The 25,787-nt window shown below is 42.0% G+C and overlaps 1 protein-coding gene across 2 annotated transcripts in view; it reads left to right on the forward strand.

Annotated features, from left to right (window-relative positions):
• LOC128692970 (uncharacterized) overlaps positions 1 to 25,007 on the forward strand; it is a 164,378-nt gene extending 139,371 nt beyond the window's left edge. The window contains exons 1-2 of one of the 2 annotated variants that reach the window (XM_053782374.2): positions 16,649 to 17,258; positions 23,997 to 25,007. In XM_053782374.2, coding sequence (XP_053638349.2) covers positions 17,062 to 17,258; positions 23,997 to 24,243 — 444 coding nt within the window. In that variant the 5' untranslated portion in view covers positions 16,649 to 17,061 and the 3' untranslated portion in view covers positions 24,244 to 25,007. Of the gene's footprint in view, positions 1 to 16,648; positions 17,259 to 23,996 lie in introns of those variants that run through there. The other variant, XM_070081917.1, reaches the window with a different exon arrangement.
• Positions 25,008 to 25,787: the final 780 nt, after the last annotated feature.

Genomic DNA, 25,787 nt, shown 5'->3' on the forward strand with positions numbered 1-25,787 from the left:
TGCTCCCCCTCTAAGGACCCATGGGGAGAGGTCGAGTCCCATTGCTTTTAAAGTATCAAGGTCACTTAGCAGCTTCTTCACCTCCTCCTCAGTTGTGTGTATGTTATCCAGCACTTGTTGGTGTATTCTCTGTTGGTGTCCCCCTCTGTCCTGTCTTCCCAAAGACTTTCCTGTCGCCACAGCGAATACTTCCTTAAATTTCTTGTTGAGCTCCTCACATACCTCTTGATAATTTTGTGTGAGTTCCCCACCTTCTTTCCTCAGCCTGATCACCTGGTCTTTGACTGTTGTCTTTCTCCTAATGTGGCTATACAAAAGTTTCGGGTCAGACTTGACTTTTGATGCTATGTCGTTTTCATACTGTCGTTGGCCTCCCTCCTGTTTCTGTGACTGCTATGATGTCTGGGGACTTCTCATTTATTCTTTCATGCCACTCCTCGTATTTACTTGATAATCCATCTGCGTTCGTGTGCAACACCTTCAACTTCTTATCTATCACGGTGGTTCTGGGAAAATATTGGGGTTGGTGGAGCGGGAGCCCTGTAGGGGGGGCCTAAGGGGGTGTGCAGTTTGGGTGGGATTTGTGATGATGGGGGGGGGTGAGGGCAGACTGCCCATGGGGAGATGCTGTAGGGGTGTGCTTTGTGATGGTTGGGGGTGGGGGAGAGGGAACAGTGTGTGGGTTTTGGCTTAGATTGTTCAGTTACATTGGGGTTGTCGCAGTTTGGGTGGGGTTTGTGATGTGTGTGTACTCACCTATTTGTACTCACCTATTTGTGGTTGCAGGGGTCGAGTCCTAGCTCCTGGCCCCGCCTCTTCACCGGTTGCTACTAGACCCTCTCTCTCCCCGCTCCATGAGCTTTATCAAACCTCGTCTTAAAACTGTGTATGGTTCCTGCCTCCACTACGTCATTTTCTAGGCTATTCCACTGCCTTACAACTCTATGACTGAAGAAATACTTCCTACTATCTCTCTGACTCATTTGTGTCTTCAACTTCCAATTCTGGCCTCTTGTTTCTGTGTCCCCTCCCTGGAACATCCTGTCCTTGTCCACCTTGTCTATTCCACGCAGTATTTTATATGTCGTTATCATGTCTCCCCTGACCCTCCTGTCCTCCAGTGTCGTCAGGCCGATTTCCCTTAATCTTTCTTCATAGGACATTCCCCTTAGCTCTGGAACTAACCTTGTTGCAAACCTTTGTACTTTCTCTAGTTTCTTGACGTGCTTTATCAAGTGCGGGTTCCAAACAGGTGCTGCATACTCCAGTATGGGCCTGACATACACGGTGTACAGTGTCTTGAATGATTCCTTACTAAGGTGTCGGAATGCTGTTCTCAGGTTTGCCAGGCGCCCATATGCTGCAGCAGTTATCTGATTGATGTGTGCTTCCGGAGACATGCGCGGTGTTATACTCACCCCAAGATCTTTCTCCTTGAGTGAGGTTTGCAGTCTTTGGCCACCTAGCCTATACTCTGTCTGTGGTCTTCTGTGCCCTTCCCCTATCTTCATGACTTTGCATTTGGCAGGATTAAATTCGAGAAGCCATTTGCTGGACCAGGTGTCCAGTCTGTCCAGGTCTCTTTGAAGTCCTGCCTGGTCCTCATCAGATTTAATTCTCCTCATTAACTTCACATCATCTGCAAACAGGGACACTTCTGAGTCTAACCCTTCCGTCATGTCGTTCACATATACCAAAAATAGCACTGGTTCTAGGACCGACCCCTGTGGGACCCCGCTCGTCACAGGTGCCCACTGTGATACATCATTACGTACCATGACTCGTTGTTGCCTCCCTGTCAGGTATTCTCTGATCCATTGCAGTGCCCTTCCTGTTATATGCGCCTGATGCTCTAGCTTCTGCACTAATCTCTTGTGAGGAACTGTGTCAAAGGCCTTCTTGCGTGTGTGTGTGTGTGTGTGTACTCACCTATTTGTACTCACCTATTTGTGGTTGCAGGGGTCGAGTCACAGCTCCTGGCCCCGCCTCTTCGCTGATTGCTACTAGGTCCTCTCTCTCCCTGCCCCATGAGCTCTATCATACCTCGCCTTAAAACTATGTATGGTTCCTGCCTCCACCACATCACTTTCTAGGCTATTCCATGGCCTGACTACTCTATGACTGAAGAAATACTTCCTAACATCCCTTTGATTCATCTGAGTCTTCAACTTCCAATTGTGACCTCTTGTGTCTGTGTCCCATCTCTGGAACATCCCGTCTTTGTCCACCTCGTCTATTCCGCGCAGTATTTTATATGTCGTTATCATGTCTCCCCTGACCCTCCTGGCCTCCAGTGTCGTCAGGCCGATTTCCCTCAACCTTTCTTCATAGGACAATCCCCGGAGCTCTGGGACTAGTCTTGTTGCAAACCTTTGCACTTTCTCTAATTTCTTGACGTGCTTGACTAGGTGTGGATTCCAAACTGGTGCTGCATACTCCAGTATGGGCCTGACGTAGATGGTGTACAGAGTCTTAAACGAATCCTTACTGAGGAATCGGAACGCTATCCGTAGGTTTGCCAGGCGCCCGTATGCTGCAGCAGTTATCTGATTGATGTGCGCCTCAGGAGATATGCTCGGTGTTATACTCACCCCCAGATCTTTTTCCTTGAGTGAGGTTTGCAGTCTTTGGCCATCTAAACTATATTGTGTCTGCGGTCTTCTTTGCCCTTCCCCAATCTTCATGACTTTGCATTTGGCAGGGTTAAATTCAAGGAGCCAGTTGCTGGACCAGGCTTGTAGCCTGTCCAGATCTCTTTGTAGTCCTGCCTGATCCTCGTCCGATTCGATTCTTCTCATTAACTTCACATCGTCTGCAAACAAGGACACTTCTGAGTCTATCCCTTCCGTTATGTCGTTCACGTATACCAAGAACAGTACAGGTCCTAGGACTGACCCCTGTGGAACCCCGCTTGTCACAGGCGCCCACTCTGACACCTCGTCGCGTACCATGACTCGGTGTTGCCTCCCTGTCAGATATTCTCTGATCCATTGCAGTGCCTTTCCTGTTATGTGTGCCTGGTCCTCTAGCTTTTGCAGTAACCTCTTGTGAGGAACTGTGTCGAAAGCCTTCTTGCAGTCCAAAAATACGCAGTCGATCCACCCCTCTCTCTCTTGTCTTACTTCTGCCACCTTGTCATAAAACTCTAGTAGGTTTGTGACACAGGATTTTCCTTCCCTGAAACCGTGCTGGTTGTCAATTATACACTTGTTTCTTTCCAGGTGCCCCACCACTCTCCTCCTGATGATCTTCTCCATGACCTTGCATACTATACACGTTAGTGATACAGGTCTGTAGTTTAGTGCCTCATGTCTGTCTCCCTTTTTAAAAATTGGGACTACATTCGCCATTTTCCATACCTCAGGGAGTTGCCCAGTTTCAAATGATGTGTTGAAGATCTTTGTTAATGGCTCACACAATATCTCTGCTCCCTCTTTAAGGACCCATGGAGAGATGTTGTCTGGTCCCACCGCCTTTGAGGTGTCAAGTTCGCATAGCAGCTTCTTCACCTCCTCCTTGGTTATATGTACCTCATCCAGCACTTGCTGGTGTGCCCCCCTGTTCTGATTTCTTGGAGTCCTACTGGTTTCCACTGTAAATACCTCTTTAAATCTTGTGTTGAGCTCCTGACATACCTCTCGGTCGTTTCTTGTGAATTCCCCATCACCCTTCCTCAGTCTGATTACCTGGTCCTTGACTGTTGTTTTCCTCCTGATGTGGTTGTACAACAGCTTCGGGTCAGTCTTTACTTTTGATGCTATGTCATTTTCATATTGTCTCTGAGCCTCCCTTCTTATCTGTGCATATTCGTTTCTGGCTCTTCGGCTGATTTCTTTATTTTCCTGAGTTCTCTGTCTTCTGTACCTTTTCCATTCTCTAGTACACTTAGTTTTTGCCTCCCTACACCTTTGGGTGAACCAAGGACTCGTTCTGTTCTTCCCATTATTTCTGTTTCCCTTGGGAACAAACCTCTCCTCTGCCTCCTTGCATTTTGTTGCTACATAGTCCATCATTTCTTGTACTGGTTTTCCTGTCAGTTCCCTCTCCCACTGAATGTCTTGAAGGAAGTTCCTCATGCCTGAGTAGTTCCCCCTTTTGTAGTTTGGTTTTTCCCAGCCTATTCCTGCTACTCTCTCCACTTGGAGCTCAACTATGTAGTCGAAGCACAGAACCACATGATCACTAGCTCCCAGGGGCCTTTCATACATGATACCCTCGATGTCCGAACTACTCATGGTGAATACAAGGTCCAACCTTGCTGGTTCATCCTCTCCTCTCTCTCTGGTAGTGTCTCTAACATGTTGATGCATGAGGTTCTCCAGTACCACATCCATCATCTTGGCTCTCCATGTTTCGGGACCCCCATGGGGCTCCAGGTTTTCCCAGTCAATCTCCTTGTGATTGAAATCACCCATAACTAGTAACTTTGCTCCCCCCATGTGTGCTCTCCTGGCCACCTCGGCTAGTGTGTCATTCTATATAGGTACACGAGTGTTCAGAGGTACAAATGAGTACAGGTGTGTACACAAGTACAAGTAAGTACAAGTGCAATTTAGTACAGGTGAGTACACAGCTACACTTAAGTTAGTACGGTGTGTACACAGGTACACAGGTACAAGTGAGTACAGGAGTGTACACAGGTACAAGTTAGCACAGGTGTGTACACAGGTACACAGGTACAAGTGAATACAGGTGTGTACACAAGTAAAAGTTAGTACAGGTGTGTACAGAGGTACAAGTGAGTACAGGTGTGCACACAGATACAAGTGAATACAGGTGTGTACACAGGTACAAGTTAGTACGGTGTGTACACAGGTACAAGTGAATACAGGTGTGTACACAGGTACAAGTTAGTACAGGTGTGTACACAGGTACAAGTTAGTACAGGTGTGTACACAGGTACAAGTGAATACAGGTGTGTACACAGGTATAAGTTAGTAAAGGTGTGTACACAGGTACAAGTGAATACAGGTGTGTACACAGGTACAAGTGAATACAGGTGTGTACACAGGTACAAGTAAATACAGGTATGTTCACAGGTACAAGTTAGTACAGGTGTGTACACAGGTACAAGTGAAAACAGGTGTGTACACAGGTATAAGTGAGTACAGGTGTGTACACAGGTACAAGTTAGTACGGTATGTACACAGGTACAAGGGAATACAGGTGTGTACACAGGTGCAAGTGAGTACAGGTGTGTACACAGATACAAGTTAGTACAGGTGTGTACACAGGTACAAGTGAATACAGGTGTGTACACAGGTATAAGTTAGTAAAGGTGTGTACACAGGTACAAGTGAATACAGGTGTGTACACAGGTACAAGTGAGTACAGGTGTGTACACAGGTACAAGTGAAAACAGGTGTGTACACAGGTATAAGTGAGTACAGGTGTGTACACAGGTACAAGTTAGTACGGTATGTACACAGGTACAAGGGAATACAGGTGTGTACACAGGTGCAAGTGAGTACAGGTGTGTACACAGATACAAGTTAGTACAGGTGTGTACACAGGTACAAGTGAATACAGGTGTGTACACAGATACAAGTTAGTACAGGTGTGTACAAAGGTGCAAGTGAGTACAGGTGTGTACACAGGTACAAATGAGTACAGGTGTATGCATAAGTACAAGTGAGTACTCTTGAGTACATATATAATGAAGTAGATGTATACTCACCTATTTCTTTAACGAGATTGAGTCTCAGCTCCTGGCCCCGTCTCCTACCCATCTTTGACCCAGTAATTCTGGTTCCTTGCTTTTAGGTCACTGTCATACCTACTCCTGAAGGTGTGTATAGTATGAGTCACCAAATTTAGAAAATAATTCATTGTAAATTATGTTGTCACGAATTTTATAAGTAGATAAAAGTTAAGAAAACCCACAAGATGATGAATTAGACAATTATGCAACACTTGGGTGTCTTTAGAGAGGGTGTGGTAGGTAAGTTTGGGGTGCCAGGTGTAAATGATAATGGGAGCCCTTTGATTGAACTTTGTATAGAAAGGGGTTTAGTATAGGTAATACATATTTTAAGAAAAAGAGGATAAATAAGTATACAAGATATGATGCAGGGCGAAATGACAGTAGTTTGTTGGATTATGTATTGGTAGATAAAAGACTGTTGAGTAGACTTCAGGATGTACATGTTTATAGAGGGGCCACAGATATATCAGATCACTTTCTAGTTGTAGCTACACTGAGAGTAAAAGGTAGATGGGATACAAGGAGAATAGAAGCATCAGGGAAGAGAGAGGTGAAGGTTTATAAACTAAAAGAGGAGGCAGTTAGGGTAAGATATAAACAGCTATTGGAGGATAGATGGGCTAATGAGAGCATAGGCAATGGGGTCGAAGAGGTATGGGGTAGGTTTAAAAATGTAGTGTTAGAGTGTTCAGCAGAAGTTTGTGGTTACAGGAAAGTGGGTGCGGGAGGGAAGAGGAGCGATTGGTGGAATGATGATGTGAAGAGAGTAGTAAGGGAGAAAAAGTTAGCATATGAGAAGTTTTTACAAAGTAGAAGTGATGCAAGGAGGGAAGAGTATATGGAGAAAAAGAGAGAGGTTAAGAGAGTGGTGAAGCAATGTAAAAAGAGAGCAAATGAGAGAGTGGGTGAGATGTTATCAACAAATTTTGTTGAAAATAAGAAAAAGTTTTGGAGTGAGATTAACAAGTTAAGGAAGCCTAGAGAACAAATGGATTTGTCAGTTAAAAATAGGAGAGGAGAGTTATTAAATGGAGAGTTAGAGGTATTGGGAAGATGGAGGGAATATTTTGAGGAATTGTTAAATGTTGATGAAGATAGGGAAGCTGTGATTTCGTGTATTGGGCAAGGAGGAACAACATCTTGTAGGAGTGAGGAAGAGCCAGTTGTGAGTGTGGGGGAAGTTCGTGATGCAGTAGGTAAAATGAAAGGGGGCAAGGCAGCCAGGATTGATGGGATAAAGATAGAAATGTTAAAAGCAGGTGGGGATATAGTTTTGGAGTGGTTGGTGCAATTATTTAATAAATGTATGGAAGAGGGTAAGGTACCTAGGGATTGGCAGAGAGCATGCATAGTTCCTTTGTATAAAGGCAAAGGGGATAAAAGAGAGTGCAAAAATTATAGGGGGATAAGTCTGTTGAGTATACCTGGTAAAGTGTATGGTAGAGTTATTATTGAAAGAATTAAGAGTAAGACGGAGAATAGGATAGCAGATGAACAAGGAGGCTTTAGGAAAGGTAGGGGGTGTGTGGACCAGGTGTTTACAGTGAAACATATAAGTGAACAGTATTTAGATAAGGCTAAAGAGGTTTTTGTGACATTTATGGATTTGGAAAAGGCGTATGACAGGGTGGATAGGGGGGCAATGTGGCAGATGTTGCAGGTGTATGGTGTAGGAGGTAGGTTACTGAAAGCAGTGAAGAGTTTTTACGAGGATAGTGAGGCTCAAGTTAGAGTATGTAGGAAAGAGTGAAATTATTTCTTAGTAAAAGTAGGCCTTAGACAAGGATGTGTGATGTCACCGTGGTTGTTTAATATATTTATAGATGGGGTTGTAAGAGAAATGCGAGGGTCTTGGCAAGAGGCGTGGAGTTAAAAGATAAAGAATCACACATAAAGTGGGAGTTGTCACAGTTGCTCTTTGCTGATGACACTGTGCTCTTGGGAGATTCTGAAGAGAAGTTGCAGAGATTGGTGGATGAATTTGGTAGGGTGTGCAAAAGAAGAAAATTGAAAGTGAATTCAGGAAAGAGTAAGGTTATGAGGATAACAAAAAGATTAGGTGATGAAAAATTGGATATCAGATTGGAGGGAGAGAGTATAGAGGAGGTGAATGTATTCAGATATTTGGGAGTGGACGTGTCAGCGGATGGGTCTATGAAAGTTGAGGTGAATCATAGAATTGATGAGGGGAAAAGGGTGAGTGGTGCACTTAGGAGTCTGTGGAGACAAAGAACTTTGTCCTTGGAGGCAAAGAGGGGAATGTATGAGAGTATAGTTTTACCAACACTCTTATATGGGTGTGAAGCATGGGTGATGAATGTTGCAGCGAGGAGAAGGCTGGAGGCAGTGGAGATGTCATGTCTGAGGGCAATGTGTGGTGTGAATATAATCCAGAGAATTCGTAGTTTGGAAGTTAGGAGGAGGTGCGGGATTGCCACAACTGTTGTTCGGACATGTAGAAAGAATGGAGCGAAACAGAATAACTTCAAGAGTGTATCAGTCTGTAGTGGAAGGAAGGCGGGGTAGGGGTCGGCCTAGGAAAGGTTGGAGGGAGGGGGTAAAGGAGGTTTTGTGTGCGAGGGGCTTGGACTTCCAGCAGGCATGCGTGAGCGTGTTTGATAGGAATGAATGGAGACAATTGGTTTTTAATACTTGACGTGCTGTTGGAGTGTGAGCAAAGTAACATTTATGAAGGGGTTCAGGGAAACCGGCAGGCCGGACTTGAGTCCTGGAGATGGGAAGTACAGTGCCTGCACTCTGAAGGAGCAGTGTTAATGTTGAAGTTTAAAAACTGTAGTGTAAAGCACCCTTCTGGCAAGACAGTGATGGAGTGAATGATGGTGAAAGTTTTTCTTTTTCGGGCCACCCTGCCTTGGTGGGAATCGGCCAGTGTGATAATAATAATAATAAACAGTTAAGAAAACCCACAAGATGATGAATTAGACAATTATGCAACACTTGGGTGTCTTTATTGTGGAAACTTTAGGCCAACCAATGACTTCTTCAGTCCAATACAGAGAAGAATAGTTGAAGGTCAAAATGAGTTCAAAGTAATCTGTCCCTCAGCTGGAGGCGACGTGATGAGTTTATTAACCTTATTAAGACTGATGGATGAATGTGATGAGTTTATTAACCTTATCAAGACTGATGGATGAATGTGATGATTTTATCAATCTTATCAAGACTGATGGATGAATGTGATGATTTTATCAATCTTATCAAGACTGATGGATGAATGTGATGATTTTATCAATCTTATCAAGACTGATGGATGAATGTGATGAGTTTATTATTCTTATCAACACTGATAGATGGATATAATGAATCCATCAATCTTATCAACACTGATAGATGGATATAATGAATCCATCAATCTTATCAAGGTTGATGGACTGAATCTTCTCTGTATTTTACTGAGAAAGTCATTGGTGGGCGAAACGTTTCCACAATAAATATACCCAAGTGTTGCACAAGGGCTTAATTTACCACGTATGATATACTTGTGTACTGTAATAACTTTGTGGCTGTAACCAACCTGAGTAAACAAACAAACAAACAAACAAACAAACAAACAAACTATACGTTCTTCCGGTATTAGCTCACGTCTCGCTCTTCCTGTGTAATGTTTCCCATGTGCACCTCAGCACACACTCACAAGTACACACATGTACACACGACGAGTGAGGTAAGAGTGGTAATGATCCTCAGTGTTGTAGAGGTCACATCAGAAGCATAAATATGGTGGAGGAGGCAGGAAAGGTATCAGTACCATCTAAGACATCAGTCAGCTTACAAGCAAGGTACACTGACAACCATGGTAAGCTGCCTCCTACTCACTCATCTTTCTTATTACTTACAAGTTAAAAACTTTACCCTCACCTTCTAATAAACTTGTGAATATTTAAGTTGTGTTTCTTAAAGATTTGCACAATAACTTAAGATCACAGCGAGGATCACTGTTCAGTTGTGTTATGCAGTGATATAAACTAACTTTTCATTATTGTATCATATTAAATAATCTAATTCACGGTAAAAAAAATCTTAGTGTTAAATTCCATACATAATATGTTGAGTATAGTGTTATTTTCCGTCAGCATATGCTCTTATTTTACACGAATAATTTGTTCATTAACTAAACATACAGAGTCGTAGTTTTTACTTTATAAGTTATTTAATTCCAAAGATTTTTCATAATACAGTTTACAAGAATCAAAGTCCCAGGAAAAATAAGACGCAAAACAACACTTTTTTCACCTCACCATTTTCTCTTCTTAAAATATTTCAGACCGTTATTGTTTATGTTGCTTGGAGGTCTTCATACCTCACTGTTGTTGCTTGGAGGTCTTCATACCTCACTGTTGTTGCTTGGAGGTCTTCATACCTCACTGTTGTTGCTTGGAGGTCGTCATACCTCACTGTTGTTGCTCGGAGGTCTTCATACCTCACTGTTGTTGCTTGGAGGTCGTCATACCTCACTGTTGTTGCTTGGAGGTCGTCATACCTCACTGTTGTTGCTTGGAGGTCTTTATATCTCACTGATGTTGCTTGGAGGTCTTCATACATCACTGTAGTTGATTAAGAACATAAGAAAGAAGGAACACTGCAGTAGGCCTACTGGCCCATACGAAACAAGTCAGTGCTATCCTCCGGCTTAGCCTAGTGACCCACCCAGTCAGATCACTTCCACTTAAGGAAGGAGCACGGGATCAGACCAAGCTAGTCAGGTTCAACTCACACCCACCCACACCCACTCATGTGTTTATCTAACCTATTTTTAAAACTACACAACGTTTTAGCCTCTAAAACTGTACTCGGGAGCTTGTTCCACTCATCCACAAACCAGTGCTTTCCTATATCCTTCCTGAATCTGAATTTTTCCAACTTGAAAACATTGCTGCGAGTCCTGTCTTGGATGGAAATTTTCATCACGCTATTTACATCCCCTTTATTAATTCCTGTTTTCCATTTATACACCTCGATCATATCCCCCGTAATTCTACGCCTTTCTAGAGAGTGCAGATTCAGGGCCCTCAGTCTATCCTCATAGGGAAGGTTTCTGATACATGGGATCATCTTTGTCATTCTCCTCTGTACGTTTTCCAGAGCATTTATATCCATTCTGTAATACGGTGACCAGAACTGAGCAGCATAGTCTTGATGAGGCCTAACCAAGGATATATAGAGTTGAAGAACACCCTAAGGACTTCTATTATTTATACTTCTAGATATGAAGCCAAGGATTCTGTTAGCTTTATTATGAACACTAATGAACTGTTGTCTTGGTTTTAGATTACTGCTAACCAGAACTCCTAAATCCTTTTCGCAATCAGTAGTATTAAGATCTACATTATTTTGTTTATATGTCGCATGGCTATTTTCCTGTCCAACATTTAGAACTTTGCATTTGTCTATATTAAACTACATCTGCTACTTCTCTGATCACTGCATCAGTCTATTTCATCCTGCAGTGCTCTAGTGTCCTCATTAGAATGAATTGGACGGTCTGTTTTGGTGTCATCAGCAAATTTGCTTATGTCGCTATTTATTCCCTCATCTATGTCGTTTATGTAGATTGTGACCTAAAAACTGAGAGGAAGTAAGTGATGAAAAGTTCACACATTTCATTATCACTGTCAGTGATCTGACCCGAGTTACTCTTAAGTGGACCTATCTTGTCTCTAATCTTGCTCCTGTATACCTGAAAGAACCCTTTTGGGTTAGTCTTGGAATCCCTTGCGACTTTAGCCTCATAATCCCTTTTTGCTTTCTTATTCCTTTTTTTTATTTCTCTCTTTAATTGAATAAACTGATGTCTTAACTGCCCATCCCGTCTTTTAATACGCCTATATATGCCTCTTATTTGACAATGAGATGTTTTAATCTATTGTTTATCCATTTGGGTTCATTTTTGTAGTATCTAATTTCCCTACTCGGAATGAAAGTTTGCACAGCTATAACTATGCCCTGAAAAACGTCATATTGGTAACCAATACCACCTACCTGATCCATAGTCAGGACATCCCAATTTAGCCCACCCAGGTAATTTCTCAGTCCCATGAAGTCATCCAAGCAGAAGTCTGGGACAGAGACTTGATTGCAGTTATCTGGGTAATTCCACGATATATTGAAACTAAGTTATTTGTTATCACTTTCCCCAAGCTCATCATTAACCTCAAGATTATTAATTAGTTATTCATTGTTGGAAAGAACCAAGTCAGATAAGATAAGATAAGATTTCCTTCGGATTTTAAACCCCGGAGGGTTAGCCACCCTGGATAACCCAAGAAAGTCAGTGCGTCATCGAGGACTGTCTAACTTATTTCCATTGGGGTCCTTAATCTTGTCCCCCAGGATGCGACCCACACCAGTCGACTAACACCCAGGTACCTATTTGCTGCTAGGTGAACAGGACAACAGGTGTAAGGAAACATGTCGAAATGTTTCCACCCGCCGGGAATCGAACCCTGGCGCTCCGTGTGTGAAGCGGGAGCTTCAGCCACCAGGCCACCGGGCCACCGTAGATTGTTTCCTCTAGTTGGTTCTGTCACAACCTGTTCTAAAAAGCAATCCTGAACCGTGTCAAGAAAGTCACATTGTTCCAGTCAATTCGTTTAAAGTTAAAATCTCCCATTATCACAACATTTTCATATCTAGACGCCTTATGAATTTCGTCCCATAACAGCTTACTGCACTCCCTATCAAGGTTCGAGGGGCCTCTAAATCACACCGAAAATTAATTTGTCACGACCCTCGAGAAACTGTAGCTAAACAGATTCTGTGTCTGATGTTTCTAATCTTATATCATGTCTAAGAGAACAATTTAAATTATCTCTGACATACATCGCCACACCACCACCCTTCCTGTTGACCCTATCAGTGCGGAATAGTTTATAACCCTGTATGTTGCATTCAGAAGGCATTTCTCTATCTTTCAGGTTGAACCAGGTCTCTGTTATAACAATAATATCTATATTACTTTCACTTGCAAGTAATCTTAACTCATCTATCTTATTTCTTAGACTCCTACTATTTATATAGTAAACCTTAAGGGAGCTAGTCACTCGTTGCCCTGAACTATCTCTCTTGTTTGTTGATCAATTACTTTGCCTTTACTAGCAATTTTATTTTGAATATTGTCTTTTAAATATATCCCTGAGGTATCCTGGTAATATCTGCTGTTTTCAACCCTAATACTGCAGCCTGATTGTTTCCCACAATCACCCATCCTCTATAATCTATCAGTTTAAAGTCCTAGACAAGTCATCAATTATCCTCTCAATCGAACTGGCTAATGCAACCACTCCAGCCCCAGAGAGAAGAACCCCATCCCTTGCATACATATCACGTTTGCCATAGAATTTGTCCCAGTTATCAATGAATGGGATTGCAAGTTCCTTGCAGCACCTGTCTAGCCAGCAATTTATACCAATTGCCCTAGACATCCATTCATTGCTCATTACTTTTCTAGGCAAGATGCTACATGCGATTGGGATCCCTCCCTTAGACCTGACTACTTCTATGGCTGACTTGTACTTATCCAGCAGCTCCTGTTGCCTGCCCTTCATACCTCACTGTTGTTGCTTGGAGGACTTCATACCTCACTGTTGTTACTTGGAGGACTTCATACCTCACTGTTGTTGCTTGGAGGTCATCATACCTCACTGTTGTTGCTTGGAGGACTTCATACTTCACTGTTGTTACTTGGAGGACTTCATACATCACTGTTGTTGCTTGGAGGTCTTCATACCTCACTGTTGTTGCTTGGAGGTCTTCATACCTCACTGTTGTTACTTGGAGGTCTTCATACCTCACTGTTGTTGCTCGGAGGTCTTCATACCTCACTGTTGTTACTTGGAGGTCTTCATACCTCACTGTTGTTACTTGGAGGTCTTCATACCTCACTGTTGTTGCTTGGAGGTCTTCATACCTCACTGTTGTTGCTTGGAGGTCTTCATACCTCACTGTTGTTGCTTGGAGGTCTTCATACCACACTGTTGTTGCTTGGAGGTCTTCATACCTCACTGTTGTTACTTGGAGGTCTTCATACCTCACTGTTGTTGCTTGGAGGTCTTCATACCTCACTGTTGTTGCTTGGAGGTCTTCATACCTCACTGTTGTTGCTTGGAGATCTTCATACCTCACTGTTGTTGCTTGGAGGTCTTCATACCTCACTGTTGTTACTTGGAGGTCTTCATACCTCACTGTTGTTGCTTGGAGGTCTTCATACCTCACTGTTGTTACTTGGAGGTCTTCATACCTCACTGTTGTTGCTTGGAGGTCTTCATACCTCACTGTTGTTACTTGGAGGTCTTCATACCTCACTGTTGTTGCTTGGAGGTCTTCATACCTCACTGTTGTTGCTTGGAGGTCTTCATACCTCACTGTTGTTGCTTGGAGGTCTTCATACCTCACTGTTGTTGCTTGGAGGTCTTCATACCTCACTGTTGTTGCTTGGAGGTCTTCATACCTCACTGTTGTTGCTTGGAGGTCTTCATACCTCACTGTTGTTACTTGGAGGTCTTCATACCTCACTGTTGTTGCTTGGAGGTCTTCATACCTCACTGTTGTTGCTTGGAGGTCTTCATACCTCACTGTTGTTGCTTGGAGGTCTTCATACCTCACTGTTGTTGCTTGGAGGTCTTCATACCTCACTGTTGTTACTTGGAGGTCTTCATACCTCACTGTTGTTGCTTGGAGGTCTTCATACCTCACTGTTGTTGCTTGGAGGTCTTCATACCTCACTGTTGTTACTTGGAGGTCTTCATACCTCACTGTTGTTCCTTGGAGGTCTTCATACCTCACTGTTGTTACTTGGAGGTCTTCATACCTCACTGTTGTTGCTTGGAGGTCTTCATACCTCACTGTTGTTGCTTGGAGGTCTTCATACCTCACTGTTGTTGCTTGGAGGTCTTCATACCTCACTGTTGTTGCTTGGAGGTCTTCATACCTCACTGTTGTTGCTTGGAGGTCTTCATACCTCACTGTTGTTACTTGGAGGTCTTCATACCTCACTGTTGTTGCTTGGAGGTCTTCATACCTCACTGTTGTTGCTTGGAGGTCTTCATACCTCACTGTTGTTGCTTGGAGGTCTTCATACCTCACTGTTGTTGCTTGGAGGTCTTCATACCTCACTGTTGTTACTTGGAGGTCTTCATACCTCACTGTTGTTGCTTGGAGGTCTTCATACCTCACTGTTGTTGCTTGGAGGTCTTCATACCTCACTGTTGTTGCTTGGAGGTCTTCATACCTCACTGTTGTTGCTTGGAGGTCTTCATACCTCACTGTTGTTGCTTGGAGGTCTTCATACCTCACTGTTGTTGCTTGGAGATCTTCATACCTCACTGTTGTTGCTTGGAGGTCTTCATACCTCACTGTTGTTGCTTGGAGATCTTCATACCTCACTGTTGTTACTTGGAGGTCTTCATACCTCACTGTTGTTGCTTGGAGGTCTTCATACCTCACTGTTGTTGCTTGGAGGTCTTCATACCTCACTGTTGTTGCTTGGAGGTCTTCATACCTCACTGTTGTTGCTTGGAGGTCTTCATACCTCACTGTTGTTGCTTGGAGGTCTTCATACTTCACTGTTGTTGCTTGGAGATCTTCATACCTCACTGTTGTTGCTTGGAGGTCTTCATACCTCACTGTTGTTGCTTGGAGGTCTTCATACCTCACTGTTGTTGCTTGGAGGTCTTCATACCTCACTGTTGTTGCTTGGAGGTCTTCATACCTCACTGTTGTTGCTTGGAGGTCTTCATACCTCACTGTTGTTGCTTGGAGGTCTTCATACCTCACTGTTGTTGCTTGGAGGTCTTCATACCTCACTGTTGTTGCTTGGAGGTCATCATAAGTCATCGATCAACGTTGTAATAATAATAATTATAGTAATAATAATTATAGTAATAATAATAATAATAATAATAATAATAATAATAATAATAATAATTATAATAATAATAATAATAATCTCCATGGGGAAGTGGAACAGAATTCTTCCTCCGTAAGCCATGCGTGTTGTAAGAGGCGACTAAAATGCCGGGAGCAAGGGGCTAGTAACCCCTTCTCCTGTATATATTACTAAATTTAAAAAGAGAAACTTTAGTTTTTTCTTTTGGGCCACCCCGCCTCGGTGGGATACGGCTGGTATGTTGAAAGAAGAATAATAATAATAATAATAATAATAATAATAATAATAATATTAATTACTACAAGTACATGAACAACATAAACGCGCCGAGTACCTAATAATTCTCTGAGGCATCCTGGCATTACTTAATTGACAATATAAGTATTAAATACATCTTCAGTCCTCATCTCCTCTTATTCTATATGAAATTTAATAATAGTAATGATAGTAATAATAATAATAATAATAATAATAATAATAATAATAATAATAATAATAATATTTTTATTTACTACAAGTACAATAACAAGGTATACAGTCCTAGCTGACATCAATGACATACTACTATACAGAAAACCGCTTGTTATGCTGAGCGTTTCGGGCAAATTAGGTCAGTTTTGTCCCAGGATGCAACCCACACCAGTCGGCTAACTGATGAGTGAACATAGACAACAGGTGTAAAGAAACACGTCAATTGTTTCTACCCTGGCAGGGAATCGAACCCAGACCCTCGCCGTGTGACGCAAGAGCTTACTGATTACCTCAACTACTCATCTTCCAACTTTTTTTTTTTACATTATACTGAAGAAGATACTGATTGGCGAAACGTTTCCAAAATAAAGATACCGATATGTTGCCCAATTGTTTATAGCCACCAGAGCCCCAGATTGTGGAAATATAAGAGAGCAACATTTCTCACTTAAACCTTTTCGGATGAAGATTTTTCCCATTTTTTTTATAATGAACTCCGTAAGAATTATCCGGGAAACTCATTAGGGCTTTACCTGTGATTTACCAATGATCAGTTTCGAGAGTTCTCCTTGTCTCCCGGCCCGTCCTGGGGCCAGGCTTCACTGTGGGGATGTCGTCAAGTATTGCACAATGGGATCAGTAGCTACGGTATCGTCAAAAATTTAGTTCATCAGAATTGGACTTGTTGTTGTAAGGAAAAACAGATATCTCAAGATGATATATCACACACACGGAAACAGAAATTTATGAAGATATCGTGAAGAATATTTATTTTAATATTCTTATGGTGCATCTCAATCCATTTATTTTCCTCATGAAAACTTCCTTCACAATACTCTCAGTGGTGACAGTTTTCCCTAGCTCAAAAAAAAAAAGTTGCTTAAATATAAATTTTTGTTCTTCCAAGATTTAGTGCTCCTGGAGACTATAAGTGAAATTAAAAGTAATTATATGCATTTTAATACCCTCTGTTTTGTTAAGGATGATAGGAAAATATGACACTGGAAGCAGGAAGCTCGTCTTTGTTAATAATGTGTGTTGTTTCTGCTCCTGTGCTGCACCACAGTGGAAGGTCGTATTGCTAATGAGCTCCGCGAGTGTTGTCCTCCAGTTGACGGAGGCGCAGAGCGGAGCAGAGAGCTTATCCTTCCACGGCTACATTCCTCGTGAAAATGTCAGGTACGTCATCTTTCTTAATTGTATGTTATCTAAGTCTCTCTCTCTCTCTCTCTCTCTCTCTCTCTCTCTCTCTCTCTCTCTCTCTCTCTCTCTCTCTCTCTCTCTCTCTCTCTCTCTCTCTGCAGCCTCCTACCCTATCATCTCCTTCCTACAGTATTATATTTTATCCCCTCAGAGTTCTCCTAACTCCCCAGGTTGTGTCCACTGCTGCCTTGGTGATGTTCATTTCGCAAATGACTTGTCAACTCCCTGAAGATCCTTTCGACATCATGTCGACTTTTCCAGCTCCCTGTAAACCTTCCTAGCTCCCGTTAGACCTTTCAGCTCTCTGTAAACCTTTCCAGTTTCATGGAAAGGTTTTCCTTTCCAGTTTCCTTCAGACCTTCTAGCACCCTGTCCAACTTCCGGTAGACTTTCCAGCCCCCTGTAAACTTTTCCAGTTCCCTAAAGACTCTTCCAGCTTCCTGCAGCCTCTTTCGATGACCTGCAAATGTGTGATGAATGGTTTTGAAAACCGACAAGTTGAAGATTGAGACACTTATGCAACATATGGGAATCTTCACTGAGGAAACGTTTCGCCACACAGAGGCTTCATCAGTCCAATACATCGAATCCAGGCTGAGGGACTGATTACCTCAAACTCCTCCTCTTCTTGCACCTTTTTGCTTTGTACTGGACTGATGAAGCCACTGTGTGGCGACACGTTTCCTCAATAAAGATTCCCATATGTTGCATAAGTGTCTCAATCTTCTATCTGCAAATCCTTCTAACTCGAAGCAGAAACTGGAACAATTTACAAGGAATTCCCTCATGTACCATTCCGACTCCTCATGGATCGTTTCAATGTCAGGAGACCTTTCCAGCATCCTGGTGACCACTCTACTGTAACTGCCTGTACCTGGAGTTTACCTGGAGAGAGTTCCGGGGGTCAACGCCCCCGCGGCCCGGTCTGTGACCAGGCCTCCTGGTGAATCAGAGCCTGATCAATCAGGCTGTTGCTGCTGGCTGCACGCAAATCAATGTACGAGCCACAGCCCGGCTGGTCAGGAACCGACTTTAGGTGCTTGTCCAGTGCCAGCTTGAAGACTGCCAGGGGTCTGTTGGTAATCCCCCTTATGTATGCTGGGAGGCAGTTGAACAATCTTGGGCCCCTGACACTTATTGTATGGTCTCTTAACGTGCTAGTGACACCCCTGCTTTTCATTGGGGAGATGTTGCATCGTCTGCCAAGTCTTTTGCTTTCGTAGTGAGTGATTGTCGTGTGCAAGTTCGGTACTAGTCCCTCTAGGATTTTCCAGGTGTTTATAATCATGTATCTCTCCCGCCTGCGTTCCAGGGAATACAGGTTTAGGAACCTCAAGCGCTCCCAGTAATTGGGGTGTTTTATCTCCGTTATGCGCCCCGTGAAGGTTCTCTGTACATTATCTAGGTCAGCAATTTCACCTGCCTTGAAAGGTGCTGTTAGTGTGCAGCAATATTCCAGCCTAGATAGAACAAGTGACCTGAAGAGTGTCATCATGGGCTTGGCCTCCCTAGTTTTGAAGGTTCTCATTATCCATCCTGTCATTTTTCTAGCAGATGCGATTGATACAATGTTATGGTCCTTGAAGGTGAGATCCTCCGACATGATCACTCCCAGGTCTTTGACGTTGGTGTTTCGCTCTATTTTGTGGCCAGAATTTGTTTTGTACTCTGATGAAGATTTAATTTCCTCGTGTTTACCATATCTGAGTAATTGAAATTTCTCATCGTTGAACTTCATATTGTTTTCTGCAGCCCACTGAAAGATTTGGTTGATGTCCGCCTGGAGCCTTGCAGTGTCTGCAATGGAAGACACTGTCATGCAGATTCGGGTGTCATCTGCAAAGGAAGACACGGTGCTGTGGCTGACATCCTTGTCTATGTCGGATATGAGGATGATGAACAAGATGGAAGCGAGTACTGTGCCTTGTGGAACAGAGCTTTTCACCGTAGCTGCCTCGGACTTTACTCTGTTGACGACTACTCTCTGTGTTCTGTTAGTGAGGAAATTATAGATCCATCGACCGACTTTTCCTGTTATTCCTTTAGCACGCATTTTGTGCGCTATTACGCCATGGCCACACTTGTCGAAGGCTTTTGCAAAGTCTGTATATATTACATTTGCATTCTTTTTGTCTTCTAGTGAATTTAGGACCTTGTCATAGTGATCCAATAGTTGAGACAGACAGAAGCGACCTGTTCTAAACCCATGTTGCCCTGGGTTATGTAACTGATGGGTTTTTAGATGGGTGGTGATCTTGCTTCTTAGGACCCTCTCAAAGATTTTTATGATATGGGATGTTAGTGCTATCGGTCTGTAGTTCTTTGCTGTTGCTTTACTGCCCCCTTTGTGTAGTGGGGCTATGTCTGTTTGTTTTTAGTAACTGTGGGACGACCCCCGTGTCCATGCTCCCTCTCCATAGGATGGAAAAGGCTCGTGATAGGGGCTTCTTGCAGTTCTTGATGAACACGGAGTTCCACGAGTCTGGCCCTGGGGCAGAGTGCATGGGCATGTCATTTATCGCCTGTTCGAAGTCATTTGGCGTCAGGATAACATCGGATAGGCTTGTGTTAACCAAATTTTGTGGCTCTCTCATAAAAAATTCATTTTGATCTTCGACTCTCAGTCTGGTTAGCGGCTTGCTAAAAACTGAGTCATATTGGGACTTGAGTAGCTCACTCATTTCCTTGCTGTCATCTGTGTAGGACCCATCTTGTTTAAGTAGGGGCCCAATACTGGACGTTGTTCTCGACTTTGATTTGGCATAGGAAAAGAAATACTTTGGGTTTCTTTCGATTTCATTTATGGCTTTTAGTTCTTCCCGCGATTCCTGACTCCTATAAGATTCCTTTAGCTTAAGTTCGATGCTTGCTATTTCTCTGACCAGTGTCTCCCTACGCATTTCAGATATATTGACCTCTTTTAGCCGCTCTGTTATTCTTTTCCGTCGCCTGTAAAGGGAGCGCCTGTCTCTTTCTATTCTACATCTGCTCCTCCTTTTTCTTAGAGGAATAAGCCTTGTGCATACATCGAGTGCCACCAAGTTAATCTGTTCTAGGCATAAGTTGGGGTCTGTGTTGCTTAGTATATCTTCCCAGCTTATATCGGTTAGGACTTGGTTTACTTGGTCCCACTTTATGTTTTTGTTATTGAAGTTGAATTTGGTGAATGCTGCCTCATGTCGGCCTGGGGCTCCATGCATACATGTCTGAACCTCAATTATGTTGTGATCTGAGTATATTGTTTTTGATATGGTGACATTTCTTATCAGATCATCATTGTTAGTGAAGATGAGGTTTAGTGTATTATCCAGTCTAGTAGGCTCTATTATTTGCTGGTTTAAATTGAATTTTGTGCAGAGATTTAAAAGCTCGTGTGAGTGTGAGTTTTCATCAGAGCTGCCTCCTGGTGTTATTACTGCAACAATATTATTTGCTATATTCCTCCATTTTAGGTGCCTTAAGTTGAAATCCCCCAGGAGCAAGATGTTGGGTGCAGGAGCTGGAAGATTTTCCAGACAGTGGTCAATTTTTAACAGCTGTTCCAGGAATTGCTGGGATGTTGCATCCGGAGGCTTGTAGACTACCACAATGACTAGGTTTTGGTTCTCGACCTTTACTGCTAAAACTTCCACTACATCATTTGAGGCATTTAGCAGTTCTGTGCAAACAAGTGACTCTGCAATGTACAGGCAATTCTAACTTCTTGTAGACTCGTACAAGAATGGTATACAATACTGACTATGGTGCTCTTCGCACCTACTCCTAGGTTGAGGGACTGTTTACCTCATCTTCTGTACATAGTTCTCCTGTCTTCAAGTTATGTCCTGGAATTTGTATTGATAAAGCCACTGGATGGCGAAACGTCTACAATAAAGATACCCAGATGTTGCACATGTGTCTCAATTTCATCTTCTTGTAGACTCTTTCGACTCTTTATAGACTCTTCCAGCTCATTGTACACCTTTCTAATAACATCATTTCGAAACCTTTAACAACTTCATTTACACGTCCTTTATCCTACTTTCTTTAGAAATTTATGTTTTGCTTTTACTAAAGCGTATGTTATTGTGCATTTTTGGTCAAAAAGTATGGAATCTTTTTCCTTTAATTAAAGATAGCACTCATTTCTTATTAGTATCGTAATCTTCTAGCACATCAGAAAATAGATAACGTAAGACCGTAAGAAAGGAGGAACACTGCAATAGGCTTGTTGTCCCATACTAAGCAGGTCCTTCACAAACCCAACCTACTAACAGAATAAATGCTACTCAGGTGCAAGTCCCATTCAAATCCAACCTCTCTCACTCACATAATCATCCAGCCTAAATTTGAAATACCCAAAGTTTTAGCTTCGATAATCCTACTAGGCAGACTGTTCCATTCACCAGTTACTCTATTATCAAACCAGTACTTTCCTATATCCTTTCGGAATCTAAATTTGTCTAATTTGAATCCATTATTGCGGGTTCTCTCTTGGAGGGATATCCTCAAAACCTTATTTATATCCCCTTTGTTAATACCCATCTTCCACTTATACACTTCGATCATGTTTCGCCTCATCCTTCGCCTTACAAGTGAATGTAGTTTAAATCTTGGTATAAACCTTTGTAATAAATACCGGCAAGTTGGTCTAGGAAGACTTATTTATTAGGAAACGTTTCGGTCCTGAGACCTTGATCGCTTCTAACATACAGAGGTAGAAAGACATTATATATAGGCGGAGAGTGTGGTATGAGTGACACATGGTGACCTGAAAAATGCCATGTTGGGATGAGGACGGGTAGACGATGAGTTCAGGTGATTCCTGTGTTGTTGGGTTGGTGGTGCTTAGCTACCACCATTAGCATACATGATACTTAAGCAGGCTAAGCATCACACACCCAACAACACAGGAATCACATGAACTCATCGTCTACCCGTCCTCATCCCAACATAGCATTTTTCAGGTCACCATGCGTCACTCATACCACACTCTCCGCCTATATATAGTCTTTCTACCTCTGTATGTTAGAAGCGATCAAGGTCTCAGGACCGAAACGCTTTCTAATAAATATGTCATAGTGTTTGCTTACGTGTCTTTCTAGACCAACTTGCCGGTATTTATTACCAAGGTTTATATCAAGATTTAAACTACATTCACTTGTAAGGCGAAGGATGAGGGGAAACATGATCGAAGTGTATAAGTGGAAGATGGGTATTAACAAAGGGGATATAAGGTCCCAGGACCGAAACTTTTTCTAATAAATATGTCATCGTGTTTGCTTACGTGTCTTTCTAAACCAGTTTAAATCTTTAATCTTCTTTTGTACGGAAGATTTCTAATGTTATGTATTCATTTAGCCATTATACGCTGAATGTTTTCCAACAAATTTATATCCATTCTGTAATATGGAGACCCGAATTGAGCTGCGTAATCTAGGTGAGGCCTTACTAATGATGCATAAAGCTGTATTATAACTGCTGGACTTCTGTTGCTTACACTTCTAGACATAAATCCCAGTAATCTGTTTGCTTTATTACGTACGCTTAGGCATTGCTGTCTTGGTTTAAGGTTGTTGCTTACCATAACCCCCAAGTCCTTTTCGCAATCTGTATGGCTAAGTTCTACGTTATTTAACTTATAATTACTAAGGTTATGGACACTCCCGAGCTTCAGAACCTTGCATTTATCTACACTGAACTGCATCTGCCACTTTTCTGACCCCGAATTGAGTTTGTCTAAATCCTCCTGAAGTTTCGTGACATCTTCATTTCAATCAATTATCCCACCTATCATCGTGTCATCGGCGAATTTGCTCATATCACTAGTAATTCCCTCATCCAGGACGTTGGTATATATTATAAACAACAACGGGCCTAAGACTGATCCCTGTGGAACGCCACTTGTTACAAATCCCAACTCGGTTTTAACCCCATTTAAGCATACTCTCTGCTTCCTATTGGTGAGCCATGACTCGATTCATGACAGCACTTTTCCCTCAATGCCATGAGCTGCCACTTTCTTTAACAGTCTCAGGTGCTGTACTTTATCAAAAGCCTTACAAAAATCTAAATAATATCAGCGCTTCACTGATCTCTTAATTCCAGAGGCCTTCAAATTTTCCAGTTAATCATTTTAGTTCTTCATATTTTCCTCTATAAATTCCTTTGGAGTTTTTATAGTCTTTCAGTTTTCCCCGTGCAACAAAGGGAGACCTTTATCAGTGAGTCGTTTCACCTACAGGAGACTTTATCGTGTACCTGATAAAGTCTCGTGTAGGTGAAACAATGTACTAATTAGTGTATTCTGAGCTACATCATACTTAACAATCATCTCCCTGTCCATCTTGCTTTTTCTCTTTACCACCTTACAAAATCACTGTAACTGGTCTCATAATTCTTCGTTTATGTTTCAAAAATGAATTGTCTTGCTAAAATAAAGACGATGAGTAATTTATTTAACAAAGGATTGTAAGTTATTTGAAAAAAATAATAGTTTTGTCTTTTGGGTTACGAGAAGAATAATAAATTTGTCAGCTTTAACGTCTTCTATAGTGAATTACCTCTTCCAAAATTTATACAAAATCGTATTCTTAGATGTACAGACAGTTTTTATCATTTCATATATGAGTTTAGTTTAAGGTGAATTAAACAGTCGCTAGAGCGACGGCCAAGTAAACTGTGTCAGGCTCTCGTTCATGTATTGTTATTGATCATAATATACGATTTCTTTAGGGCGAAGGCTCCCAGAGGTGACGGTCAACCCAATGACATTTACCTAGAAAATCCTCCCTCACTAAAAGACGGACAAGTGGTGTTCTACCCTCGTAACATCAATGGCCTCGACCTCGAGTACGGTCAGGACCCCGAGGAGCGCGTCTACCAGATCCACGACACAAACAAACTGCAGCACGACAAGATCAAGCGAGCTGCTACTGTCGTCGATATCTTCGTCCATCAAAACCCTTCCCTACAACAATAATAACGCTGCCTCTTCTCCTGCCCTTCCTCCCGGGTTCACTAACCCCTCGTTATAGGCAAATCCCGTTCTGCCACAGCACTTTCTCTCCATATATCTTCTTCCCGTTGAATCCCTCCCAAATCATATCCTGCACTACCAGGATGCATATCTCACTTTTTAATATTTCAAAAGCAAATGCGTCAAAAGTGATTTCTTTCTTCTGCAGTCTAACTACTCTACCTTTCTGACATCAATTCCAAAAGTTTACCATAAAAATCCTTTCACATCCACTCCAGGAGTTGACTATCCAAACCCCTCAAGTCCACTCCAAGAGAGTTCATCATGTAATCCTCTCACTTCTAATATTCTGAGAGTCCACCATCTTAACCAGCCAACATGATAAGAATATTTAAATTATCTTGTCCACAAAACATTATGGTCTCAATCTCTTTGCTTAAGATTACTTGAAGACTTCCTCGCTCGGGTACTCCTTCAGCTGATCAATCTAGTATTCGGACACTGTTTTTCTCCTCATCTCACATATAAACTCACCTGCCTAGTAAAGCCGACTTTCTCCTGTATTACATCGCCTTAAGACTAGAAGGAATCTCAAAACTTTATTTTGGACATTACATTTCCCAATTCTATTGAGAATTAATTTTATTACTTGAGTCATCTTTCAGACTCATCCTATGGTTGCCTCGCTCCAGTTCCTTAACGCTTTTGAAATAGGTGAAGGCATCATTTTTTCTGAACTCTTCTGGGTATTGCCCTTCTTGCATACCCCTCGGCACATTCTCAACTACGTTCATTCACCTGCAACGTCCATTAACAAATCCTTCACCTACCATTCATATGCAATTCTTCAATGAACCGTCATTTATACTATCATTCAAGGTTATCTTTCAACTAAGCCCTTGAAAAACGCCGTTCTTCAATTCATCCTGCGTTACAAACATTCTCCAAGTAATCATTACATACTTTCCTTCAATACTACTTCCTGGCTGGATCAGCAAGGAGAAGTATTATCAACAAGGCATTATATATTTCCTTCTCATGTGATATCAACTAAGGTATTTATAAATTTATAAATATATATTCATACATTCACACTCGCGTATAACTCCCAATATTTATAAGTCTGAAATGCACGCTTTATTTTGTATTATATACAACAGAAATATCCCTCCCAAAAAAATCGTGTGTTTGGCGCCATAAGTAGTAGAGCTGAGTGGAAGAATGTTTGAGTGTCATTGTTTATATGAACGATGTGATGATGAAAATAAAAATACATAAAAATTAGCTTTGCTATCTATTTTCCTTTGCTATCTATTTATAAAGCGGTGAAGACGACTTGTGTTTAGTGAGCCTAATTTACAATCCTTCAGTTTATTTGTTCGGCATTAGATTGGCCTTGTTTCTCCCCGGCTGTGAGTTTGTCACAACACTGATATTATATTTCTCAAATACCTTAAACTTACTACAAAAGAGAACATAGTTTGAGTCTGCAACACAGCGAAACACAACGATAATACAGTTCCGTGTCAGTAATATAGAGTATTGAC

Source organism: Cherax quadricarinatus, chromosome 6 (assembly GCF_038502225.1).
Source record: "Cherax quadricarinatus isolate ZL_2023a chromosome 6, ASM3850222v1, whole genome shotgun sequence".
Taxonomy (NCBI): Eukaryota; Metazoa; Arthropoda; class Malacostraca; order Decapoda; family Parastacidae; genus Cherax; species Cherax quadricarinatus.